Source organism: Lepisma saccharinum, chromosome 25 (assembly GCF_977018435.1).
Source record: "Lepisma saccharinum chromosome 25, izLepSacc3.1, whole genome shotgun sequence".
NCBI lineage: Eukaryota > Metazoa > Arthropoda > Insecta > Zygentoma > Lepismatidae > Lepisma > Lepisma saccharinum.
The window spans coordinates 44,734,508-44,761,605 of record NC_139253.1 but is presented as its reverse complement, the minus strand read 5'-3'; the positions used below and the strand labels follow the sequence as shown (position 1 = coordinate 44,761,605).

The following is a 27,098-nucleotide window of genomic DNA, read 5'->3' as shown; positions in this document are numbered from 1 at the left end:
AATTGTCAATGCGAAGGAATAATCCTTGAAAAAATGGCGTCGGATGAACACGATGGAGCTACAACTAGTGAGTTTCTATTTATTTTTGCTTATTTATGTTTTTGAAAATTTCAAGTTAATAATAAAATATTCGTGTTGTTATATTTCTTGGTAGTAAAGGTACGTTTCAGCGAAATAAACAAGAAAGTGTCATGATAAAATCCTCCCAACACCGGTTTTATTCAAAGTTATAGTACTAGAGAGTACTCCCACGGGAAAGAAAATGTATTCTATAATTTCAAAAGAAATATTTTCCTCCTAAACTTTAGTTTTTGTTTGAAAGTGCAAATGTGGACAAAGAAACAGCAACGGTTCCGATTGTTTTATGATTTTTTTCAAATTCTCCTAGCAGGAAGACTAATTATCAATTATCATAGAAATTTGGAAATCATTGTCACACGAAATATGAACCTGCGCTGTTTGGGTTTCAAAAAAAGTTATTTATGTTCAAAAAACAAATTAAAAATTACCTCACGCAAGCATGGACAATGTATTTTCCGTTGACAAGAGACTATAAGGGCCCAAGTTCCTTTTGTTTTATTGCGATGTCATCATGCTACAAATGCAATTTTTACATGGTTCGATTTCGATTTATTTATGTTAACACATACTGCAGAGTTTTGGCGATAAGTTACCGGGTGTTTTGTTGACACGGGTTATCCACATCCATATACTCCTATGTAATCCTACCGTTGACAACAGCCATTTGTTTACTATCGTCTTCCGGACGAACTTCCGCTCCTGTGTAGGTCACATCTGTGAGGTATGAAGGGGTTTTCGGCATCGGTTCACTGATTCAGTACGTCCCATATCAAATCGAGGATTCGGAAAATTTGTATGCCAAAGGAAACATCCAGGTGGGGGCTACAGATATTTTTCCAGGTTCTTCTAAGAACTGGTTTGGTAACATTATCGTATGGGCAAAACGGATTCCTTGAAATTTCCTTCAAATTTACAGGAGAAAGTACTTACGGAAATAATTTTCTTGAGCGTTTTGGAAGTTCCTGAATGTAGATTTGATCCATTTTAATGTGAATGCGTGTTGTTTTCTGCGAAAATCTCTGTACGACACGCTGTTTCTCCTCACGCCATTTGCTTTTTGCATGAGAGTGCAATGTTCCGTGTGTTAAGACGATGCAACCCCGTAGCCAGTGTTTCAGCCTCGCCGTGTTTTCACTAGAACCACCTGTAGAGTTCGGAACAAGCCATTTTTTCCGAATGGGTGTCACTTATCGCATAACATTGTAGCAACATTGTGTTCCGACGTCACAGGAGAGAGGTTTTTTTATAATTTTTCTTTGTATTTATGCTAATGGAACCTAACCTAACAGGCCTAACCTAACCACGTAGGCATTCCTCGTCTCACGTCTGACGTCAATATTCAAGGTTGGAAGGAAGAGAATTACGAAAGAAAGATGGTTCCGACCCGAATGGGTGTCACTTATCGCACAACACTGTAGCAACATTGTGTTCTGACGTCACAGGAAAGTTTTTTTTTCATGTTAGGCAATACAAAGGTAACGCGTCTCTTAGCGAAAATATTATTTTTTCTTTGTATTTATGCTAATGGAACCTAACCTAACAGGCCTAACCTAACCACGTAGGCATTCCTCGTCTGACGTCAATATTCAAGGTTGCAAGATGGTTGTGTGTAAAGGAAGAGCATTAACAAATTTGGAAAGAAAGATGGTTCCGACCCGAATGGGTGTCACTTATCGCACAACACCCTAGCAACATTGTGTTCTGACGTCACAGGAGAGACCTTTTTCATGTTAGGCAATACAAAGGTAATGCGTCTCTTAGCGAAAATATTATTTTTTCTTTGTATTTATGCTAATGGAACCTAACCTAACAGGCCTAACCTAACCACGTAGGCATTCCTCGTCTGACGTCAATATTCAAGGTTGCAAGAGTGTTGTGCGTAAAGGAAGAGCATTAACGAATTGCGAAAGAAAGATGGTTCCGAATTGCGAAAGGAAGATGGTTCCGAATTGCTGTTTATGGACAATGAACGTGGTAAATCGCAAGGTTATTTCACAAGTTCTACACGTAAATGCGACGTATTAGCATAATTTCAAATAGGGGCACGAAAGTAGATATTTTCCGGTGAACGAGGTTGCACCACTGCATAAATCGACAAAACACTCTCAGAACGCCCCCTAAACCAGTATGCTATCACGGCCATAATGTGTTACAGATTCGAAACAACAAGTAACAGTAAGTACTCGTAAATAGAGAAAATAAACATTATCTTAGTTAGAAATGCATTATTTCGCCTTAAGAAATGTTCCGCAACACGTTAGCAATGTAAAGAAGTCCGAAATATATGATTCGTAGGTGTTTTGCCCATACGATAATAGTACCACTGGTTTTTTTAACTAGCGCGGAAGGAAATTTTTAGAGATCTAAAATTCGGCTTATATTTACATTACCGGAAGCATCTCCGATTTCTTTCATATTTCTTATACTCACGAAATAAGGGTAACACTTTACTATACCGGAGACGGATTTCTTCAAATTTAGAGGAGAAAGTACTTACGCAAATCATTTTCTGGAGCGTTGTTGATGTTCGGGAATTTAGTTTCGATCCATTTTAATGCGAATGCATGTGGTTTTCTACGACAATCTATTTCTGACGCGCTATTGCTACTGCTGCCATTTGCTTTCTGCACGAGAGCACAATACGCTCCCGTATTGTCCGTATATGCTAAATTGAACGAAAGGAGTGCTAATGGAACCTAACCTAACCTAGTAGGCATACCTCGTCCCCGTGATAGTTGGTGGGGCTATCGTGAATTTTTGGGCTGCTCGTGGAAGGTTTGTGGGAAATAAGGAACAACAGTAAGTACTCGTTATTGTAAGAAATAGACATTGTTTTCGTTAGAAATTCATTATTTCACCTAAAGAAATGTTCCGCAATGCTGAATAGTACGTTAACAATGTAAAAAATTGCAAAATAAATCATTGATAGGTGTCTCCGGTATAGTAAAGTAGTACCGAAATAAGTTGTCCCGATGAATGATCTGGTGTTAACAACTGGGGGTGACTTGTAGAAATTGTTCATTGACGTCCAGAAGTTCAAAAATAAGGTTATCCATTTCCTGCATCCCGTTGCATGTTACGAAAATGGCATCTTCCGTGAGGAAGCATTGTTTGCGGTTATAGTGCTACAAAACTGTTCGTGATCGGAATTGGACCACAAACCATTCACGAATAGCCTCACAAACCATTCACGGATAGCCCCACAAACCATTCAGGGTAAGGTTAGGCAAGCATAGTTCAAATGTGGGGTCGTAGAACCATGCGCGGGTAGCCCCAAAAACCATTCACAGTAAGGTTAGGTTAGGTTAAGGTTGGGTTAGGCAAGCATAGTTAAAATTTGGGGTTGTAGTATATCAATTACCCCAGGGGCGGAGCCCGGAATCTGCGGCCAATTTTCATGATTTTTTTTTTTAGCCCTGAACAAGCGACTTGTCATTTTTAAAAGTCGTTAATTCTCAACGTTTTTTGCATTGTAAATGTCTGGAACTTATCAAAAAAATGGTTAGCTTTTGTACGAGAAATGCAAAAACAATTGCATAAGATGAAAATGACGTGTAGAATTCCAGATTTTCAGACTTTCGGGAAATTTTCAACATTTTCCGTGTCGAAATCCTGACTTTGTCTGAAAATTGCGAATTTTTCCAGTTCTAATTAATTTCCGTAACGTTCTAAATTACCTCAGCAGTACTTTACGATACTTCCTTTTGCTTCCATGAACGGAGAATGCCTTGCGTATCGGGAGGAGACATTGTTGTGTAAGGTATTTTTAAAATATTTTTTTCACCACTAACAAGTACTTTTCCGAAATCCAAACAGTGCTAAATACTTAAAGGAAGGTTCAAATTTCATGTGTCAATGATTGCCGAAGTCCTACGATAGTTAGTGTTTCTGCTACGAGATTTTGAAAAACAGCATAAAACAATCTGAACCGTTACCGAACAAAACCTGACCTGCCTAACCTAACTACGAAAGCACATATTAAACAAAATCTTAAGTAATTGCTTAAACTCCGCAGTATGTGTTAACAGAAGTAAATCGAACCATGTAAATATTGTATTCGTAGCACAATGGAATTGCAAAGGAACTTGAGCCCAAACGTGTGCTTATTTAGTACATTTTACTAATAAAATGTTTCTGAATTTGAAATAATGTATTTATTTTTAAACTTAAGGCAAGCTACCTAACCACACTAACTGAGCCTTCATTCTGACTTGGGAGCCGCAGAAAAATCTTGAAATACTAAGGGTGCTGTGAAACTAAAAGGTTTAGGAACCCCTTGTTAAGGTATTGATTACCAGTTCCGTATATCGGAGACATATTAAAATCGGATATTTTGTGTTTCACTTGGTTCGTACTTAGCAATTGTGTATTGCAGAACATAGTTCAAGGTGCCATTATGCTTTTTACACGAAAACAAACACTTTTTCTACTAAAGTAACGCAATTTGCGAAGTGTTTTCTTAGTGCTACAGAACGCACGTAATGGTGCGATATTGCTTGCTTTGCGAATGATATTGCGGCTTTTGTTTTAGAATATCAGTGTTTCCAACTACATTATGCAAGAAAATAGCTACGTTCCACGAATTATTGTGTTTTTGAAATTATACTTTCAAGTCACGAAACATGCACAGTTTGGCAGGTTAGGTTTGGTTAGTTTAGGTTATCATAGTAAAAAACAGTTCAGCAGGTTAGGTTAGGTCAGGTCAGCATAGTAAAATTTGAGAGATTAACTTAGGTTAGGTTAGGTAACATAGTAAAAATTAAGAGATTAACTTACCATCATAGCATCTTTTGGATCTTTATTCCATGACACATCGTTACATGTTTTGAATTTACATGTACTGCATGGTACCGGCTTGTTTGAAAAATATGCACTTCCATATTTTACACAATCTATTTCTTCCTTCACTATGCCGTGTTGGATTGTAAAATCCAAGGAATCTCGTACACCCGATAATAACTTCACGTCACATCCAGGACATGCCATTTTCTCATAAAAAAGGGCACTTTTGGAAACCCTTCTTCCACTGGCGACAGTGAGTGACTATCGATGCTCGCGGCATCTGCAGGTACATAATGGAAATAACAGCATAATGGTATCGCTTCACACAAAAGACAAGTTCATTAAATGAAAACTGATAATTTTTATGTTCTGCAGTATTCTACGGTGAAGTTTTCAGTTTCTGCAGCATTTTGTACTCTGCTGAAACGAGTTTTCGTAAATACTTTTCTTAGTAAAAATGAAGAAATGTGTGTGCGATTTATGGAACCGTTACCACGTATTGTACCTAGGTTGTGAAAATTCAAAGTTTGGAAGACACAATAAAAGCAAAACTAGTTATACAGCAGCTGGTGGCCGATCGTACCCCCTTAAAAATTCCAACTTTTTTCTTTCCAATCTGACTAAGAAATTGGAAGGGCCCAAGTTCCTTTTGTTTTATTGCAATTTCATCATGCTACGAATGCAAATTTTTACATGTTTCGATTTTGATTTATGTCTGTTAACACATACTTCAGAGTTTTAGCGATTACCTAAGATTTTGTTCAATATATGCTTTCGTGGTTAGGTTAGGCAGGTCAGGTTTGGTTCTGTTAGCATTAAAATAAAGTCCCTAAATGTATTCTACTAAGGTTCCGATTTACTTCTACATTCATTCCCACTAGTCTACTATACTTACAGTCGCTTCTCAACAGAAAATACATTGTCCATGGGGAAGCATGCGTGCTTGTGAAAGGTAATTTTTAAGTTGTTTTTTCAACAAATGATTTGTTAAAAAAAATCAAATAGTGGTCATTACTTTAAGGAAAGTTCAGATTTCGTGTGACAATGATTTTCAAAATTCTATGATAATTAGTTTTCTGCTAGCACAATTTGAAAAAAATCATAAAATAATCAGAACCATTACTATTAGAACATTCGAATTTTATATATATATATCTTTAACCAGGGCTCGAAAAATCCCGGTCGCCAGGTCGCCATGGCGACTGTAATGTTATGCTGTAATATGTACGAAATTTTGAAGATCAAATTTTGAAGTTCAAATTGCAGTACAGTGTAAGTTAGCAAATTATTTTCTTTTTAAATCAACGTTGTGAACATTCCAGAGAGTCTGTAATAATTTCTTACTCTTTCTCCCCAACACCCCATTTCTTGTTTTCTCGAATGATTTAGAATACCGTGATGCTCAGCTTCTTATACAGTGTGTTTCAAAAGTTGCACAACCCAAACTTTGAAAATGTATATCATGAAAACCGTAAGAGAAATTTACACCAGGTTTTCTGCATTATAAAGTCTCATCCATTGAGATATTTTTCAATGCTTAAAATTATCAGTTTTCTCCATACAGAAAATTTAGATAAATTAATAACTGGTGGAAGGCAGCGTTAAATTTTTTCCAGAAATTCACTTTTGAATGAGAAAAATACGTAAGAAATTATGGAAGGGTCATAATTAGATGACTGATGCCATGTTAATCTGTCATTTGCGACCAATATTGGTCATGTGCAACATTTGATGGATTTTTTATTAGCGAATTTATGGGTTGAGTGAAAAGGTGCCATTTTTGGGACATATATGGCAATGCTAGCAGGTTGAAATATTGTCAACAGACGCATGCCACATGTGCCTAAGTATTGGCTATACATTTACGTGAAAAATCATAAACTAAGAAATTGGACTCTTGAGAGAATCCTAGTCTGCCTCTGGTTACACTGAATTCTTTTCGCTCACTTTCGATGCTACTATGCCTGTTCTTTTAATTGATTCAGCATGGCGTATTCTTTGGAGCGGCTCGTGTGCATTGCTGAAGAGTATTTTACTACTCATTCTTACACTCCTGTGCAAGAGGTTTTCCAAGAAAAATCCCCTGCTTCTGCTGTACCTCACAAAGCAACTGTTTTACAACTAGTCAAACACCAACAAATGATCCCACAAATTGTTAGGAGTTGGTACACACAGGAGATGTACTACGTAGAAAGTTTCAGCGAAAAATGCAGGCTCGACCAGGACTTGAACCTGCGTCTCTGGCATACCGTATGATTTCTCTAACCACTGAGCTACTGAGCCAGCCTGATTTCTCACTGTCGCTGTTTTACCTGTGTGGAATCATCTGCCAGTGCTACCACAACGGGATCTGTTGCCTTTGAAACACAGTAGACTTCGATATTGCCTGGTTCCTCCCAGTGTAGAGATATTAATGCATTTTTCGCTGAAAATTTCTACGTAGTACATTTCTTGTGTGTGCCTGATCTTACATAATTAACATCTCTACACTGGGAGGAACCAGGCAACGTCGAAGTCTACTGTATTTCAAAGGCAACAGATGCCATTGTGGTAGCACTGGCAGATGATTCCACACAGGTAAAACAGCGACAGTGAGAAATCAGGCTGGCTCAGTAGCTCAGTGGTTAGAGAAATCATACGGTATGCCAGAGATGCAGGTGCTACTGGCAGAGGAGATTCCACTCAGGTAAAACAGCGACAGCGAAAAATCAGGCGAGGCCAGACCGACTCAGTATCTGTGGTTAGAGCAATGGCACGTTATATCAGAGATCCGTGTTCAAGTCCTGGTCGAATCTGCATTTTTTGCTGAAAATTTCTATTGTTGAAAATCAATTCTCATATGTTTTCAGCAAATTAACAATATTTTTTTTAAATAATGTAATTGCTTTTATTTGGATACATGCTAACATGTGATAGCGTACATGATTAGTTTAGTGTAAATACCTCTTACGGTTTTCTTGATATACATTTTCAAAGTTTGGGTTGTGTGATTTTTGAAACACACTGTAGTATGCACAATAGCTAGTAGGTAGTTTCCTGGCACCTGATTTTCAGAACTGGCGCCTAGCTTTGAAGAACATTTTTCGAGCACTGCCTTTAACTTTTGTTCTTGATTTGACTCAGTAGAAGTGCAAAGTTTCACTTTAATTTACCTTATATTATGAAAAGTATATATATGAATAATGTAAATAATCTACAATAGAATATTTCTTATTACCATATTTCAAATGATAAAAATCTTACTAGTTTTTTCATTGCTATTACTCGCACTAAGGAATTAATCTTGGAAGTCAGCCCAGTGTCCATAGTTTCATTTTGGGGCATCTAAAAGATTAGAAGTATCTATTGTAATATTTGTTTGTTATGAGAGAAGTAATTTTTCATGTTCAAGGGAAGTATTGGGATAAAAAATTTGAGTGAATTGTTGTTGTCTGTGAAAAACTGTTTGTGTTCTGTTAAATTAAGGAAAAGTTTACATTATAATTTTATTTTGTGGTTTAATGTTTGTTTTTGCAACACTTGACTAAGCTTTTCTTTTTTTTTTCCAGGCCAATGGCTAAGCTTTTTCAAAGAGGCTGGCATACCTGCGGGTATTGCTGTTTCATATGCATTAACTTTTTCTGATAATAGAATTAAGATGGATATGTTGCTTGATTTGAATAAAGAGTACCTTCGAGACATGGGGATCACAATGATGGGAGATGTTATAGCGATCTTGAAGCATGCCAAAAATGTACATGAAAAGGTATGTGCAGCGCTTTGTTCTTTCTGCTTTGTGTCAAGTGTTCTATTCTCAAATGATTTTCTCCTGTTTTCATTTTTTTTAATGGCATATATTCCTTATACATTTTTATTGTTGTTATTACTCTTACCAGTTGATTTATTACATGTCAATACTGTTATGCCGTGCTTTTTCTCAGGTGGTACTCCATCCCAGTCCCTTTTTATAGGTGAGAATAAAACTAATAATATTATATAACAAGTGTGTGTGTGTGTGTAACTTCATGGATACACTATAATTTATCAACATTTTCCAATATTTTGAGTTGTTCTTATGAGGAATGGCCGCAGTGGCTCAGTCAGTAACGTGTGTCACTACCATGCTGAAGGACCCAGGTTCGATCCCCGGCCGGTTCAAATCCAGGAACTTTTCTAACGGAAGCGGCCCCTGTGCCCACCCAGTGTCGAATGACATGGATACCTAGGGGAAACCCTGGGGGGTAAAGGCGGTCAGGGGCGTGATGCTGATCACATCACCCCCACTCACGACCCGATCAAGAAAGTGTGGGGCATTACCCCCACACCCCCTATACGCCTTCATGGCATGGTGCTAAGCACAGGGGACCACTTTACCTTTTTTTTTTACCTTACGAGGAATACAACAATACACCTTTCGTCCCAGAATAGAAGCCCTACTCTTGCAGATTCCCGCCGATATTAAGAATTGAATTTTGAATTGTAACTATACTTTATCATTCTACCAGAGTTTTGCTTTAAAATATTCATAATTTCACATGAGATAGTCATTTAATCACAAACATGAGATAGTCATTTAATCACAGAATCATCCCCCTCCCCAACCATTTTGTTGCAAAACAAGAACATTAAGCAGGATGTTTACACTCCAATGAAGTGTTGCACTGCTGTTTTGCAGATGTTGCAAAACTCCCAGACCCTGGAAAGTATTGGCCGGTATCGGTGCTGCTTTTTGATATTGATAAGCTGGTATAAGTATGGGATCAGCCCTCATTTGTTATTTTTATGGAATTCTGTTAGTAATGTAGTGATAAAAATTGTGGTTTACTTTACCAATCTCACATAAAATTGAAAACATATCATAATAATCTTAATTTATTCGGCTACAATGAAGAATACAGAGAATGTCTTCAATTTCGTTAATGCACGGGTAGCCCCACAAACTATTTCCGGTAAGATTAGCAGGGTGGCGACAGATCTGGAAAACTGGGAAAAGTAAGGTAATTTGAGGTGTCAAAAGAATTCAGGGAAATGTCAGGGAATTTTGTCTTGATTGACTTATCGTTATGGAACTCTGCACTGGAACAGGAAATCTTGTTGCTAAGTTAATCATTAATCTGTCACTGAGTGAAGTTATTGTCCAATATTATGAAATAAAATACTAATAATAAATACATAAATAGTTTAATATATTTACTCGAATCATTCAATCATAAAAGCATATCACATTCTTCAAGAATTGACTTTTCTCTGCCAGCCCTGCTAAATTTACATTTCATCTACTGATTTATACGAGGGGTGCCCGGAAAGTAATTTCCAATTACTAGGGACCTTGATTTTTCGCAAACCTGAAAACTGTGAAAAATGTTAAATGCTGCGAAGTTCTGTTTATGAATGTGTAGTGATGTCTGGACACAATTTTCGTCCGTTCGAAATATCGAAATAACGTGAATTTGGCATAAAATGTGAATTGTTGGCATTTTTAGTGATTCTTTTTAAGAAAATGTCCTAAAACAACGAAAAATTCCATGAAATCCAACATTCTTGTCTTTTCTAGGCTTAAAGAAACAAAATGTGCCATATTTGTGTACATAGAACATGCAAGTTTTCCAACATTTTATTCAAGAGTAAACTATAATGCTTGTTATACTTGGAATAATTCCGACAGCCATTAAATCATGATTTTTTCAACTTTAATCGAAACAATTTGCATCACAGAGCAAAGTGGCAGGGTTCTAACAGGAGATCGAGTGTGTACCGACACACGGGAGCCGCATCTTCAGTATTTGTCGTGCGAGATGTGTTTTGAATTACCAACCTAAGTGCGCACCATCGGCATTTGTCGAGCGAGAAATAATGGAGCTTAGTCATTAGGGCATCTGACTACCATGCGAGAGACCCAGGGTTGATCCCCTCAGGGGAGAACTGGGATCTTTTCCACCTGTTCAACCTGCTCTGGCACCCCACCCAGCATCGTATCAAGCAGGTACCTGGAGGAAACTTTTTTTGGGGGGGGTAAAGGAAGCCAGGAGCATGGTGCTGATCACATCACCCCCACCTTTGGCCGTTATCAAGAAAGTGTGGGGTCCTAAATCCACACCCCCTAGTAGCCTTCATGACTTGGTGCCAAGCACATGGAAGCACTTTACTTTTACTTCCTCAAAGATCTGTTTCAACATATCAAACTGTCACGAAAATATGTAGACCATGTAACCTACAATTTAAAGTAATAGTTTAAAAGCACAATGGAAGTATTAAGTTTTGGTATATTTGGCAGAAAAATGTTCTAAAACAAAAATGCGAATTTTGGGAAATTTAACACAAACAAGTCACAAAAAGATAATGCCAATTTGTGGTGCCATAATAGATCGGTATCTGTCATGTGAAATTGATTGAAAATGTTTGGGTGCCTCGCCACTTATGGTCATTATGCACCCTTCAGTATTGTCATATGACTTACAATTTGAAATAGTAGTTTAAAAACACCATGAAAATATAATTTCAGGTATTTGCCTGAAAATGCACTAAAATGAAAATGTGAATTTTGTGGAAAATAACATGGAATAGTAAAAAATATTTTTTTTTAAAAAATACACCAATTTGAAAAAAAAAAATAACAAAAATAACAAAAAGTCAAGGTCCCTACTGATTAGTCATAAATAAAGCAAGAATATCGGTAGTAATTTATTACATTAGTAACGGTGAGTCCTAACCTAATTTTCGGTTAATCACCACCGTTGTTCTGGCATTTGTCTTAGCATGGCATTAAATTTTGTATGCCCATGTCATATGTGTCTGACAGCAAAGACTGGAACTATCTACCTCAGTGTAGCTGTCAAATCCTCGTCCTGCCAGAAACCTCTTCAGTTAAACAAAGAGATGAAAGTCGGTACATGCAAGGCCAGGGCTGTACAGGGAGTGGTCCAAAATCTCTCACCTGAAGTGATGCAAAGGGCCTGCGTGTGCTCAGCTGTATGGGCTTGTGCACATTCGATTGGCCTTCTGTGAATTGTCTGCACCATTGTTTGACAATACTATCACTCACGACGTCCGGTCTGCATACCTCACACAATTGCTGGTGGCTCTGTGCCAAATTCTGAGCATGCAAAAATCTGATTACTACACGTAGGCTACATCGCAGTCGGTGGGAGACTGTATGAGAGCTACAATCTTTAACCTAGAACTGTCCTAAAATGGCTGGATTGTGACTACCAGATTGCAGCTACATGCCACTTCTTCCTGCCTGCATGTGTGTGTCGCTCTCCGGCCTCTAGTGCTGCATACAGGCACCATTGGAACCTTTGTCTCGATGCCCCTCGTATATGAACTTTCAGAAGCTGTTATTAACAGAGTGTTCCTGTTTTAATGTTTGGTTAGCTAAATCAGGTACCTATATAATGCAATTCTATAAATTGCTTGTGTTAAATTTCTAATACCTACATACCCTTTTCGTCAGCAATAATGGTATAACTGCATGTTGTCTGTTTCACAGTACTTCACTTGGATATAATGTACTGAAGCAGAAATCCCATTCATAATGTAAGGAAATATGACATTTTGTTTTGTACCATTCAATTGTTTCACTTATATGCAAGAGTTGAGTTGTTTGCTTTACAGAGAAGAGAGAAGTAGCTTTATGCATAAAAAAAATGAGTCCGGTCTCATGTTTCTTGCAAGCAGAAGGTTCCAAACCTCAGTGGAAATATCAACATATAATACTGAGAATGGATAAGGAGACTGATAAATTACAACATGTATTTCTTATTTCAATCACTCTTCACTTTAATCTCATTTAGTCGTAACTTAAAAAATAATCAAGTACATTATTTTAAACTTGTTGCGTATGATAAAATTCTCTAATCCCTCCCTGGCTTGCGAATTGTGTTAATTTTCCAAATTCACTATTTTGCAGTTTGAATTCAAATCATAGAGAATAGAGAAAAAAATGTCAATTTCATAGAAGATAATATTGGTACTTAGCAAATCTATACCTGGATCTGTATGAGTTTATTATTTCCATTTGCAAAAACATCGATTTAGTTTAGTTTGTAATTGTCAGGGAAAAATGTAAATTTTGTCCTGGAAAAGTCAGAATTTCATTTCTGCTTGTTTGTAGCCACCCTGGGTTAGGTTAGATTAGGCAAACTTAGTTAAAATTTTGATCCTAAGACAATGCGATACAGCTGTAAAAGAAATTCCACTAATATCGGCTTTTTTCCCTATTTCTACACATGACCCCCAAATTTTAACAACAGATTCGTGATTGGAAGGCCAAATTTAGTTAGTATACCAAAAATTAACGAAATTGGAGACATTCTCTATATTCTTCACTCGCTCCATTTATTGAATAGAATTTTATTTTACCAGCCAGGATATATTATATTTTCATGTTAAATTTTATGGATCATATTGGCAAAAATTTTTAGATGGTGGAATCATGGCAAAAAATTTTAGAAGGTGGGATCAATTTATTGAATCTATATCCATTATCAGTTTAATACACTTATGTAGATGCAGTTATTTGAACATGCTAATATAAGTTGTTGATATTATGCAACATTAAGTGATCATGTATATTTTGTTTTCAACCTTACAGCTTTGTTTGCGAAGTGTTCAGTATTAAACAAATTTTGTTTCACATTTTGCAGTAAGATTATGCTTGCCAAGAATTTGAACCTCTAATATGTTTTTTCATCCAAATGACATTTTGTAGTTCTCAAGTTGCTTCTACTACTACTGTATTTGGTTAAGCGTATATGAGTATTGTATGTGATGTAGCTCATTGTACGAAGTTAATTGATTCCCTTTTAAGTAGAATTTAAACAGTTTGCCTGTCTAAATGCTTTCACAGTGATGATTGTGCTTAGTATGTTTAGTGCTAGTGTCTTTGGTTAATGAAGGACTTATTTTAATTTTCAGGCAGTTCGAGAGAGAATCCTTGGAACTTCCAGTACTCCTGGACCCACTCCGAAGAGATCAACACGTAAGAATTTATTCTTTAAAGTAATGCATACATGTTTTTCACAGTGCTTTGGGTGAATCACATACAGTTATGTTTTCTGTTAATTTCATGATGAATTTGGAAAACAAATTGTGCATGCCTGTGATATTTGGCAAGTACATTTTAGTTTCAATTCAGTAAGAAAAACACTTTGTGCAGTGGCAATTAAATATTCTGAGATACTTGTGAGCAACATCCTAGTCGATATTCCCGGGATCATACTGACTTTGCAACTGTCCCCGGTGTGGAGCAGTTTGTTGCAATATTTTAAATAAAAATAACTTTTCAAATGTTACTTAACAAAATTAGTATATTAACCAATTTCTACAGTCACTATAGTAACGAATAACAAACAAAATAACATCAAAATTGAACAGAGTAGCACAACAGAATTTTCTTCATTCTTTTCAGATTATGCTCACAACTAAATAACAAAATATGATTGTAAAATGTCTTTGAATTAAAGAACTGTTGCAATAGCCTCGTCCTCCGGTTGAAAACCTTGACATCATACTTTGATGTAGAAATACGTATATTTTTCAAATGTAACATATTCAATGTATCATCTTCACTTCTTCTTCTACTACTTCTTTGGCAGCAATCTTATTCCTTTCACATCTTCTTTACAGCCATCTTCAGTAGATTTCTTCTCTGCTGCAATCTCATTACCATTACTATTTCATAACCATCTTATGTCCATTCAAAAAGGTTTTATTCTTAACGAGTGCACTTCTTCCGTTTGAAACTATATGTGCAAATGAAACCCTTCAATAAAAATGCAAACCACATTACATTCAACTTACATTATATATATATTTCTTCTTATCATTCTTCCAGAGAGACACTTTGTATAATTCTCCCTTTGTTATTCGTGTCAACACTCTTCCTCAATACATTGACATACACCATACTGATGAGAATAGAAGCCAAACATAAGTTCTTACATAAAAGATAATATGATGATCAACAGAACAGAGATAATAAATTCATGCTGGTTTACACATGATAATAAAATACATAATGCAAACAACTGAACTCGTTTTTGCATAAAATTACAACAAATTCAACCCTTATGTACAATTAAAACATACATCAGTATTTCTTAACAACTCCTTTCTTTTCTCCTCCGAACAATTAAAAGGTTTAATGTTTTCTAAGTTTTGTCTACCTTTTGTTCCCTTTTCATCTAGAGAAACTACAGTCGCACAATTGTTTCTTACTTCTATTACCAAGAATGGGCCAATAAACAAATCATACAATTTGTAGATAGTTTTGTTTAACGCAGAACTCTTAGCATGATTTTTAATCATGATTAAATCTCCTTTGACAATATTTTTAGTACCAGAGCTTGTTTGAACACCTTTAGAATTTCTTCGATGTTTAAGTTTTTCTTTTAGCTCCAAGTGTTTTGCCTTCCAGGATAATTCGTCAATATTCTCAGGCCAATCGACAATATTAGTTATATTATCTTTAACTTGATCGTGTAAAAATAGTTCCGCAGGTGTAAAACCAATAGATTCAGAATATGAATTGTTCAACAATTTGACAACGTTTGTCAAACATTTAGCCCAAGATTTATGATTATCCTTGCAAAATAACCTTAGTAAACGCACAATCTCTTTATTGTAGCGTTCAATTGGATTAGCGTGTGGTGAATATGGCGAAGTAAAAATATGCTTGATGTTCTTGGAGGTAATAAAACTTCGCCACTCCTTAGATTTAAATTGTGAACCATTATCAGTTAATATAATTAGACATGCAGGATAATGATGAAAATACGATTGGTTTAGTTTATTGATAATTTCCATAGATGAAGCTTTACGCAAAGGATAAACCATAATAAATTTACTTGCAAGATCCACTATACTTAGTATATATTGATAACCTTGAGAAGCTGGTAACGGACCAATCAAATCTAATGAAAGGAATTGATGTATTTTAGGAGTTAATATGTGAAGATCTTCTCGTGTGATACGTTGTACTCTCTGCTTTGACTTGGCACGTTCAAGACAATTTCTCAGATATAATTTAATGCTGGCTTTCATGTTTGGCCAAAAGAAAAATTTTGAACACTTTCTGAAGGTTTTTGAATAACCAAAATGTCCACCTAAATCATGATGATCATACAGTACCTTTTCCACAGCTTTTTTAGGTACAAATATTCTCCAGTGTTCAGACGCAATAGATGTATAGAATAAGATATCTTCATGCATTCTAAAATATCCTCTGATTTCGAACTTAGAATCTCCTTTGTTTATCGCAATTCTTAACTTTTGACACTGCTCATCGTTCTGTTGAGATTGTACCCAATATTGTGGAGTATCTTGGGATAGGAGATCGATATTTGTATTATTAACGTAGAGTTTCGATGTGAATAAATCTCCCTGTGCCCTTGCAGGATATCTGCTTAAGGCATCAGCCACAATATTGGTAGAACCTTGAATATGTTCAACAGTAAAATCAAAACTTTGAAGTTTTAATGCCCAGCGGTTTAGTCTTGGGTTTAAACTTCTAGCCGACTGCAACCATGAAAGTGACTGATGGTCACAATGAATAACAAATGTTCTTCCACTAAGATAAACACTAAACTTTTCTACTGAAAAGAGGATAGCAAGACATTCAATCTCATGAGTTGAATACGTTAATTCTGTACCACGCAATACTCTACTAACATATTGTATTACTAACGTTTCATCTTCATCTGATAACTGCCATAAAACTCCTCCAATTCCAACTTTGCTTCCATCAGTGTTAAGATGGAAAATTTTACTAAAATCCGGTTGAGCTAATACATCAGGAGATGTAACTAGCTGTTTCAAATCATTAAAAGCTTGGTGATGATTCTCCTTCCAGTCCCACTTGTTATTTGATTTTAGTAAATCATACAAAGGAGCAGCTATCATTGCAAATTTGTGAACAAATTTTCTCCTCCAATTTACTATTCCTAAAAATTTCCTTAGAGCCTTCTTGTTTTGAGGAACTGGAAAATCCATGATTGCTTGGTTCCTTTCAGGATCAATATGAATGGTTTCTCCAGAAATCACATGGCCTAGGAAATGTATTTCAGTTTGGAAGAACTTGCATTTCGACAATTTAATAGACATATTAGCTGTCTTCAGAGTTGATAAAACATAACGTAAATGTTCTAAGTGGTTTTGAATTGATGGAGAGAAGATTAAAATATCATCAATATAAACAATCAGGAAAGAATTTGTATGATTGCCAAATATTTTATGCATTCTATCAACGAACACACTCACGGCACTTTTGATTCCAAAAGGCAAAAAATGGAACTCCATCAAAATACCTCTATAAGAAAATGCCGTAAACTTAAACGACCTTGGTGTCAAAGGAATCTGAAAATAACCGCAACTAAGGTCAATAGATGTGAAGTATTTTGCTCCCTTCAATCTTTGTAGTAATTCCGAGATAGGCTCTACCTGTGTCATTGGAGAAATTACGTGTTGGTTTAATTTACGGAAGTCGACCACTGGTCTCCATAAACCTCCCGCCTTTGGGACTATGTGGAGTGGATTCCTATAGGGAGATGTGCTTTCTTGTATGACGCCCCACTGTTGCCATTTTTGTAACTCTCTTTCCATATCATCCCGTCTAGCATAAGGAACAGGGTAAGTGGGTGCTATTATTGGCACATCAGTATCCAATTGTATATCGTAAGCTTCCACATTTGCTTTTTTAGGTCTGTCAGAAAATAAAACTTGGTATTCGAGAAGAAGATGAAATAACTGATCCAAACAATCAGATGGAAGAGTATTGTTCATGTACGCTGCACGCCTAATATCTTTCTCCGAAGTGATGTCAGATGTTCCTTCAATTTGTGAAGTGGTTGAAATTGGTAATTTGCAAGAACGTACTATTCCCTTCATTGACGGAAGACTTTCTTCAGATTGCACTAAAAACGGAGTAATTATTTCCTGACCTAATGAATTCGAAAGAATGACGGTTGCGTTGCTGTAATTTATAATCGCCTTATATTGCCACAAAAACGGCGAACCCAAAATTAAATCAGCATGTAACTGTTTGACAATATACAGTCCCATGTGGAAAAACTCATTTGCTATTTGAACTGTTACATATTTGAAACCCATTACCTTTATACGTTGATCTCCTGCAAAGCAAGCCAATTGTATTCCTTCTAATTGTTCCAATTTTGCTCCTGGTATAATTGAACTTAGAATTGTCCAGATTTTATAATCTAATAAATTACACTGACTTCCAGTATCAATTAAACAATTTAAAGACAGATCCGCAATTTTACCTTGTATTTCTGGATTCTCAATTTTTGGTATTGGAGTACCGTTTTCTGACATAATCCACTGGTTCAGAATCGTACCATTCTAATAAAAATGCTACAGATAAAACTTTATCTCTGGTAACGCCTAAAGATTTAATTTTATTATAATCCTTCAGACATTCCTTAACATGTACTAAATAAGGGTTATTAACTCTACCATCCAGCTCCTTTGCATTTATTTGTGGCAAGGTAAATCGGAGCATATCACCCTGCCTTAGTTGTTTAAGTAGTTAGAAGAATGTGCACTTGTGGTGGTAGTAGCAGTCGGGGTTAGGTGTTCCATATTTGCAGAATTACGCTGCAAGTTGGTGCTGCCTACTGTAACACTATTTTCCTGTGAACTATGAGATGCATTACCATACTCTATTGGTTGTTCATTGTAATTTCCAGTTCTACTATATCTTCTGTTATCAGATGTTGGGGTATTGCCAAGTCTGAAATTTGAATTATTTACGTTATTATTAATTCTTTCAGACCTTACAAACTGCCTTCTTGAGGGATTGCGTTCAAATCTTCTGGGAGATGGGCGATGATTTACAATGATTCCTGCATTTTCGGTCTGTGTTGTAGAATCATAAGAATTCCGCTCCACATTTACTTGCCTGACGAAGTATTTTGGTCTGTCGAAACTTCTCTTCTTATTAGCCTTGTCATCAGAATCTGTATTATCACCGGGCAAAGATAAACTTTTATTCTTTTCGCTCGAATACAAATCAATAGTCCTTAATTTCTGCGTCAGTTGCTTAAGATCTGTAATGTTATGGCAGCCCACATTCTTTGAAATTGACTCAGGTAGCTGTTTCAAAATCATCCGTATTACTTCAACTTTGTTTGGAGTTTCCACAAGGTTACAATAAGCAGAGTACGTTTTTAAAGCGTATGCTTCCAATGACAAACCTGAAGCTGGGTTGTATTTTCTTGATCGTAACAATGTTAACTGACTTTCTAATAACTCATTAGATGCAAACTGATCAAGAAATTTATGTACAAAGTCCTCATAAGAAATGAAACTCTTCTTTTCACTGTTGAACCAGTAAGCGCCTACATTATGAAAACACTTACGAATTATACATAATTTATACTTGGAAGGAACACCAATTATGTTTAACATTGTAGTTAGTTGTTCGATAAATTCTCTAGCAGACTGTTTTGAAACATCTCCTCCAAAACGTGGCAATTGACTGAGTTCACTAACTCGTGAAAATCTATTGGAGCATGTATCAGACTGATTATAAGAATTCCATGTAGAATCATTATTCAGCCACATCGGGTTATAAGTACAGTTTGTTCTAGTACAAGGACTATGATTAACATTTAAGTCATCAGGAAACTGATCATGGATTAAGGAATGACATGTACTTTGACGTTGGCAACCATATACTGAAGTTTCAAGACCTGTGAAATTGTCTTTATTATCACAAGCAACATAAGTTCTAGAAGGTATGGAATTTCTGTTAGATGTAGAACAAATTTGCTTTGATGTGTCTGTAGCACATAAAGAATTAGGTGCATTATTTTCAGTATCACAAGTATGTACGTGCTTATTATCATACAGTAAAGAGTTGTTCAACGAAGAAAGACATGAATGGTTATTGAGTGAACATGTACAATAGATTTTGTCAACAGTAGGATTGCTATTACTAAATTCAGTATTATCTAAAACACAATGCCGCAATGCATATGTATTCTTGCCTTGTGAAGTGGAAGCTTTAGCAAATTTATTTCTACTTTTATTGTGAGCAGATTTGCCCTTGCACAATTTGGTTACATTTTCCTTTACAGAATTCACTTCAGCATCAGATGTATCATAGCCAGAAGAACCTGTATGAAATGTTTCGCATTTATTGTGTTCACTAAAAACAACGTGCTTTATTTTAGAATTTAATCTTGTATCAGTTTGGCATGCTATGTGCCTATGTTCATTAATAAGTGCATCAACATTACTTAGTTCTTTATCTGGTTGTAGAACGTCTCTAACCATACTAGTACAAATAACATCGCTTTGCTCTAAGTTAATGCATTTCTCATTTAAATCCTTAAGCATAGAATCAAATTCTTGCAACTTTACCTGCGTAGTATTCATATTTGTTTGTAGTGTACTTATAGAAGTTTCATGTTGGCACAACTGGTTTGATACATGATGTTTTAACTCATCATCATGATGGTCTAGTTTTGATTCAAGATCACTGACTTTCGAATTTAATAAAGTTACTTCATCATTTATACGTTCATTTAGTAACTTATTAGCTGATTGACAAGAATCAGAAACCTGCTGCAACTTATTTTCTACATGTTGGAGTCCTTCGTTCAGTTTTTCAGTACTTTGCTGCAACCTAACCAATTTTGTACCCCAAACTTCACAGTTTGTTTGTAAACTTTTGCGCAGCTTTTCAGCGTTCTGATCAAGTCTATCTTGTAACCTATTCTCCAAAGCTTCAGTGTTCTGAAGTAACCTATTCTCCAGAGCTTCAGTGTTCTGAAGTAACCTATTCTCCAGCGTTTCGGTATTCTGGAGCAACTTGCCTTGCAACCTATTCTCCAGAGCTTCAGTATTCTGAAGTAACCTATTTTCCAGAGCTTCAGTGTTCTGAAGTAACCTATTCTCCAGCGTTTTGGTATTCTGGAGCAACTTGTCTTGCAACCTATTCTCCAGAGCTTCAGTGTTCTGAAGTAACCTATTCTCCAGCGTTTCAGTATTCTGGAGCAACTTGTCTTGCAACCTATTCTCCAGAGCTTCAGTATTCTGAAGTAACCTATTCTCATGTTGGGCCAAACTCAAGTGAAAAGCAGATAAAATTTGGTCAATATTGGGATTTACTGTATCCAAGTATGATTTTAGAGTGAATGAATTGAATTCTGGCTTGCATGCCTTACAGTAATAGTCTTCTTTCATAGAGCTGAATATTACCCAGTGAATAACTGTAAGACCCCTACAATTTACGTGTTCCCATTTCTTGCATGACGTGCATTCAATCATGCGAGTGTCAGAAAATCTGTCCTTACAACAGAGTAAATCCTCCATTTGCTTACCAGAATTGTCCTCTTCGTTGCTTACTTCTGCAACATCACTGAGATCCGGTTGAAGGCACACACTACTTCGAAGCACGTAAGGCACTTCTCTTTTCTTCATTGTAGCATTATCAGTTCAGTTCTTATCAACTTACAATTTTCGAATCCTGGCTCTAGGTCGCCAATTTATTGCAACTGTCCCCGGTGTGGAGCAGTTTGTTGCAATATTTTAAATAAAAATAACTTTTCAAATGTTACTTAACAAAATTAGTATATTAACCAATTTCTACAGTCACTATAGTAACGAATAACAAACAAAATAACATCAAAATTGAACAGAGTAGCACAACAGAATTTTCTTCATTCTTTTCAGATTATGCTCACAACTAAATAACAAAATATGATTGTAAAATGTCTTTGAATTAAAGAACTGTTGCAACTTCCCGTATAATGAGAAATTTGAAAGTACTGTTGTTCATATTTTTGGCTTTACTGGGAATATTGCTGCATTTTTCTGACATATTATTACATAATTACATACATATTTTACAGTTTTATTGGACATAAAGTCCTTCGCCCTACTCATAGCATCTGGTTCTTCACAATTAAAACTTTCTTAACTCTCCTTGTTGGTTAAATTGATGCTGTTTAAGTATTGCTTCTACGAGGCTAATCTTGGATGCTCATGTTCCCATCTTTAAAATGTTTCACTAATATTCTGACACTGCTAACACCAATGCACATATTTCCATAGGTGCACTGAAGTCACTGGTGAATTTCTGCGGTGGGGATTTCTTATTTAATGAGAAACTGATGAAACTAAATATTGTTGTCTTCCAATTTGTTAGTAATACTGGTTCCGTGGGTTCAGGTGTAGCCAAATGGTTAGTGCTCTTACCTTTGGTGCAAGCTGTCAAGGGTTTGATTCCCCGTGAAATTTCGGCATTTACCCATCATCCTAGGACAATTGGGGGACTGCTTGGAAAGAAGTAGTAGCTGGTTCTGGTCTCGAAAGCTAAAAAGCAACTGCAAAGGGACCCTTGCACTGAGCACACATCACCCATTAAAAATGCCTTGACCCTTAGAGGCCTGTTGAATGGGGAGTTCCTTTTTTATATACTGGCCAAATGATGGAAGCTGCTGTCATCTTACAAAACTCAAGGATACACAATAGATGGTGCCACCTACCACACAATCCTCATTACTTTTTACATTTTGCAGTCTATTGCATGTAATGTCAGACTAACAACTTTTATTCGGATATGTGAAACAACTAAAACTTCTGCACATATTTGTGCATTTGATTCACACATAACACATGATTATGCAACTAATTATATGCAGTAGTTGTTTGCACCCATCATTGATTGTTATCTCTCTCATATTTTTTAGCAGCCACAAGAATGCTGGAACATTACATGCGGAAAGAGGATGAATCTCCAGTAAGAGCCAAACTTTCTGACAGTCTTGCACAGAGATTAGGGCCAATATCAGGTAATTATTCACTTGGTAATACAGGAAAACCTCATTAATATGAAGTACAAGGGACCAAAAAATGTCAACTTTGAAATAGACGACTTCAAGTTATCCAAACTTGTCAAGATATCGCCTGCTTTTCAGGTGAAAATAAATTAGAGCATAAATTACCCCCACAACAAATGTTTTAAACTTGGTAATGGCTCTCAAAATAAGCTTTATGTGTACTACATAATAATATTGTAAGTTTTAAAGAAACTGTATTGACTCAAGTATACCGTGCAATATTTAGACTAAAAATGGGACGCAAAATGAGGACATGCAGCTTACATGGGCACAGTGATTCCTACAAGACGCTGACACCACTTATCCTACATAGTTGTATAACCTGTTCTACACAGGATGCATATTGTGGGAAGAAAAAAAACATGAAAATGTTTTCACCAGAAAGTCTTTTAAAAATAGCATTTTGTTTTAACTGTGCACAGTCGTTGCTCTTCCACGAAATTCTTACAATTGCATTTGTACTGACACCTACAGAGCGGAAAACAATCTCTCATTTAATACAAGTGAAACTCAAAGAATCTCGGCAGCAGGCACACTGGCGCCAGCAAAAGTCTGGAGAATGAATGTTGGATTTTGTATGGTTCTACTAGAGCATTGTGGTGGATTAACTGGTGTAAAGCTTTCCTTCTTTCTCTCACCTGGATGCGTTTATCAGCTGTAAATTTCATTCTGGTTGGCTGTCTAAGTAAAAAAAAGAAGTTTTTTTTTCTTCAACCAACTTCATATTCATCTCCCCTCCCCCTTTCCAGTGAGCCGTCCAAACTCTTCCCTGACTTGCATTGTAATCTGCCCTGAAAAAGGAAACACGCAACTTGTGATCTGTTTGCACAGAATGTGGATCCGAAGAAACATTAAACAATGCCGCACTCGATAATCACTCAGTTCAGACTTCTGCTAGCCTAGGGTAAAAAAAGGAAAGAGAAATCAACATTGTCTGATATCTAAGAACTGCAGTGGAACTCCCCAAGTGCTTTCCCCACACCGAAGTCCCGATTAGCCCATCAGCATAAAATGAAGTCAAAACAAGCTTTGTGAAACTTGTGCATTTTTAGATATCAAAATGGGATGATTGTTATTAACTCTCACATTAATCGTCAATTTATTGTTGGATTAAGGAGTATTCTGGAGGTCAAATACACGCTGTGCCAAAAGTTCTCTCCTTGAATAACATTTTTTTTAAATCGGTCTTGGCACCATTCCTACATTGAGCATTACTGTCGTTCGTAAACTACAGCCAACTCAGCCCAGCTCTTACGAGTGGATTACACAGACGTCACGTCGACGTCACTAGCGAAGCTGTTCCATGCTGCAGTTTACGAACAGCGTGGATTATGGCATGGTGGATTGTCTGCTTGACTCTTGATCATGTTTAAAAGCAGTTGACTTTCTTTTGGAAATAGTATTAGATGTAAATGGCACTATATCTCACCTCTATATAAAGCTCGGCTACATTAATAGAAATTAATATAATATTTTGACAAGTTTTATAAATTGGCACAAAAAAAATGAAAGAAACTTAATCCACTATATATCCCTATGTATCAAAAATAATTATTTTGTAGTATTTTATTGGTTGGTGAATTTAGTTTAGTGTACCGTGTATTAATGCCAACTAATAACGTTGGATTATGGTAAATGATATGGCTTTAAATATATTTATTTCATTGCAGTTCAGATAAAAAACTATTTTTTTCATTGTTTTTTATTATTTTTTCTTTGGATACCAGTTTTTGCATATTTTCCCCATATAAACATCTACGGAAATAATTATAAGATAATATTAACTACACCTTTTCCTTCAGTTGACTTGTCTGACTTACGAAGGCATCAAATAAATGATTGCCGGCCATTGAAAGTTGCTGCTCACATTTTCTGCTAGTTTTCGTCTGCAGTCAGCCATCTCAGTCACATCGAGAACAGCTTACAAGTCTTACGAGCCAAGTAAGCTGGATACGTCATGGATCCGGAAGTGGGCAGAGCTAGCCGTACTTGGATTGAGTTTATGACCAGATGTAGCCGGCTTCGGCTGACTTGTCTGGAGTTTACAAACAGCCGTATTGTGTGATTTATTTCTAGCACGTGAGTTCTTCACAAAGATCCACATTGGAAACAGGAAAATAAAGGAGCATTCTTCATAGCAAAGGCCCAAAATCCTATAAGTCATCCCAGCATAGAATTCAAGCAAATATGGTCCCCTCTCTTCTGAAAATAGAAATAGTATCATACATAGAGCAAAAAGTTATAGGGGCATTCCATGTTAATAACAAAATGAATTAATATGTAAATTGTTATTGATTTAAATTGCATTAAGGTTTAGATGTTTGTGCATGCATATAATTTGCACATTTCACCAGTAAAAGTTACTAGCATCTGCAGCCTATATACTTCACAGACAAATGAAGTCAATATTTGCTACATTTCTAAAGCATCACACATAATGCACTTTTGTTAATGTTTTTTTTATGCATTCATCCTATGCCATCATGCTCGAAGTTCGTCAGCAGTAGCATGATAACTATATTTGTGTTAAAAACTTTGCATGTATATTAAAGTTATTTGAGTTGCACAAAATTTCATTTACGTCATATTTTCAGAGAAGAAAAAAGAGAGCAAGAGAGAGGCAGAAGCTGTGGAAGAGGTTCCTGTAAAGAAAGCACGACGAGTTTTGCCAGAACATGAGGGAAAGTACAAGGTTACAATGCCAAAAGGCAATACCGCACGAACAAGGAAGATATTGTCAAAACAGGGAGCTGGTAAGTATTTGTATAGTACAAGAAACAAAATTCATGTCTTAAAATAAAGATTATATCTCAAAATGCTAGTATTACATAAAGTCCTACAAGGTAATCCGGAAAGTTTTACATATTTTATGTGATTATCTTCCTGTAGTTTACGGTTATATAACCAACCAAAGGTTGGGTATACATCCCCAATACATACAGGCAGCACTCCACTCCAACCAAAGTACAAGGCCAATTCAATTCAGGTAGAATTAATAGGAATAGACATTCCCAGATATGTTAAGATTAACAGAAATTAGGCCTAATTAGTAAAAGTATGATATAACATTGAAATATTAAGTAATTAATAAGCCCCAGACCAAAATTCATTGGTTATCAAAAAAACAACCTTTTGTTTTTAGGTAGAATTCAGAGAGCACATGTTACTTTTCATGCCATTTTTTTTATTAACACATATTTTCAGGATAACATTTGTGCAAGCACAAATTAACTGGCTTTCCCTGAAAATAACTCCAAGTCACAATTATATGTGCAAACAAACCACAAAAACATTAAAAAAATCGATGTTTTTGGACAAAAGACAATCGGTCTCACAGCACCAGAGACATCTGGTGAGAGTCAGTGGAACTAGCCCTGACTAGACTGCCATCTACTGGGCTTCTCGAGGTACTAGATGAAGGCAAGTAACACAAAGTGCTGTGGACCAATCAGATGGCCTCATGGGCGTGGCTACCAGACAATGAGTCTGAGATAGCTTTTAACAAGAGAGGAAGCCATCTTGATTTCACTCTGTGTGGATAGTTGGTACAGTTAACATCGCTCCAAGTTTTGAGCCAGAGTAGGCCAGTGGAGAGAGGACAATGGAGTAGCCATTTGTGTTCCAACATGTGAAGTATCTATTAAGGGGTTGGAAATAGTCCTGTAGTGTATAATATGGACGAATTACAGCACTTGAAGTGCCATAAAGTGCATGGAACCAATATCCATGAAAATTCGGAAATTTTCAAAACCACATGGTGAGGACAATGAGCCTCCAGGAAACCATGATGCTTTGTATCCAAAGACATCCACGATTATTCGGCCCATCCTTTGTGATATAGCTCCCTGATACAGTTCATTTGCAAGCCAATACCCATATGTCTTAAGATACCGCTATATTTTTAGTGCAGACCCACAAAAATCCCCCATTTATAGTTGGAGTGACAAGTGTTGTTACAAGGCCCATGTGTGATGAGGTGGAAGCAGAAGATGTAAGTACAATGCTTTTGTTACCCATTTTGTTGGTTTCATATGTAAGAACAAACCTATAAGTTTGTGCAGTGCTTGTATATAGTTAAATGTGATATTTCCCAGAATATTAAATGTGTCTTTCCAACATCTTGATTTATTAATTCATATTTGGGCGGGTAAGTCCGGGAAGCGTACCTCTCGCTCCGGAATAACTAGGCTGAAAGTCCCTATGATAAACCAGCAATCATTCCTCGGAATGGATGCTGGTCTACTGGGGACATCCTCCATGTTAATGGTCACTGGAGGACAGCGTAGAGCTGCACGGGGATGGGTGCGTCCAGGTTGCACAGCAGAGTAGTTTCATAGGTTCAATCAAGCCCAAAGTGGGTGAGTAGGTTAGGTTAACCTATCCTATTGTTCG

At 36.4% G+C, this 27,098-nt stretch overlaps 1 protein-coding gene across 1 annotated transcript in view; it reads left to right on the top strand.

Moving 5' to 3' along the window:
- Positions 1-27,098, top strand: part of LOC145978820 (uncharacterized) — a 59,097-nt gene continuing 31,999 nt past the window's right edge. The window contains exons 1-5 of the mRNA XM_083111687.1: positions 1-67; positions 8,412-8,608; positions 13,759-13,822; positions 22,557-22,658; positions 25,301-25,459. Coding sequence (XP_082967813.1) covers positions 34-67; positions 8,412-8,608; positions 13,759-13,822; positions 22,557-22,658; positions 25,301-25,459 — 556 coding nt within the window. The 5' untranslated portion in view covers positions 1-33. The remainder of the gene's footprint in view (positions 68-8,411; positions 8,609-13,758; positions 13,823-22,556; positions 22,659-25,300; positions 25,460-27,098) is intronic.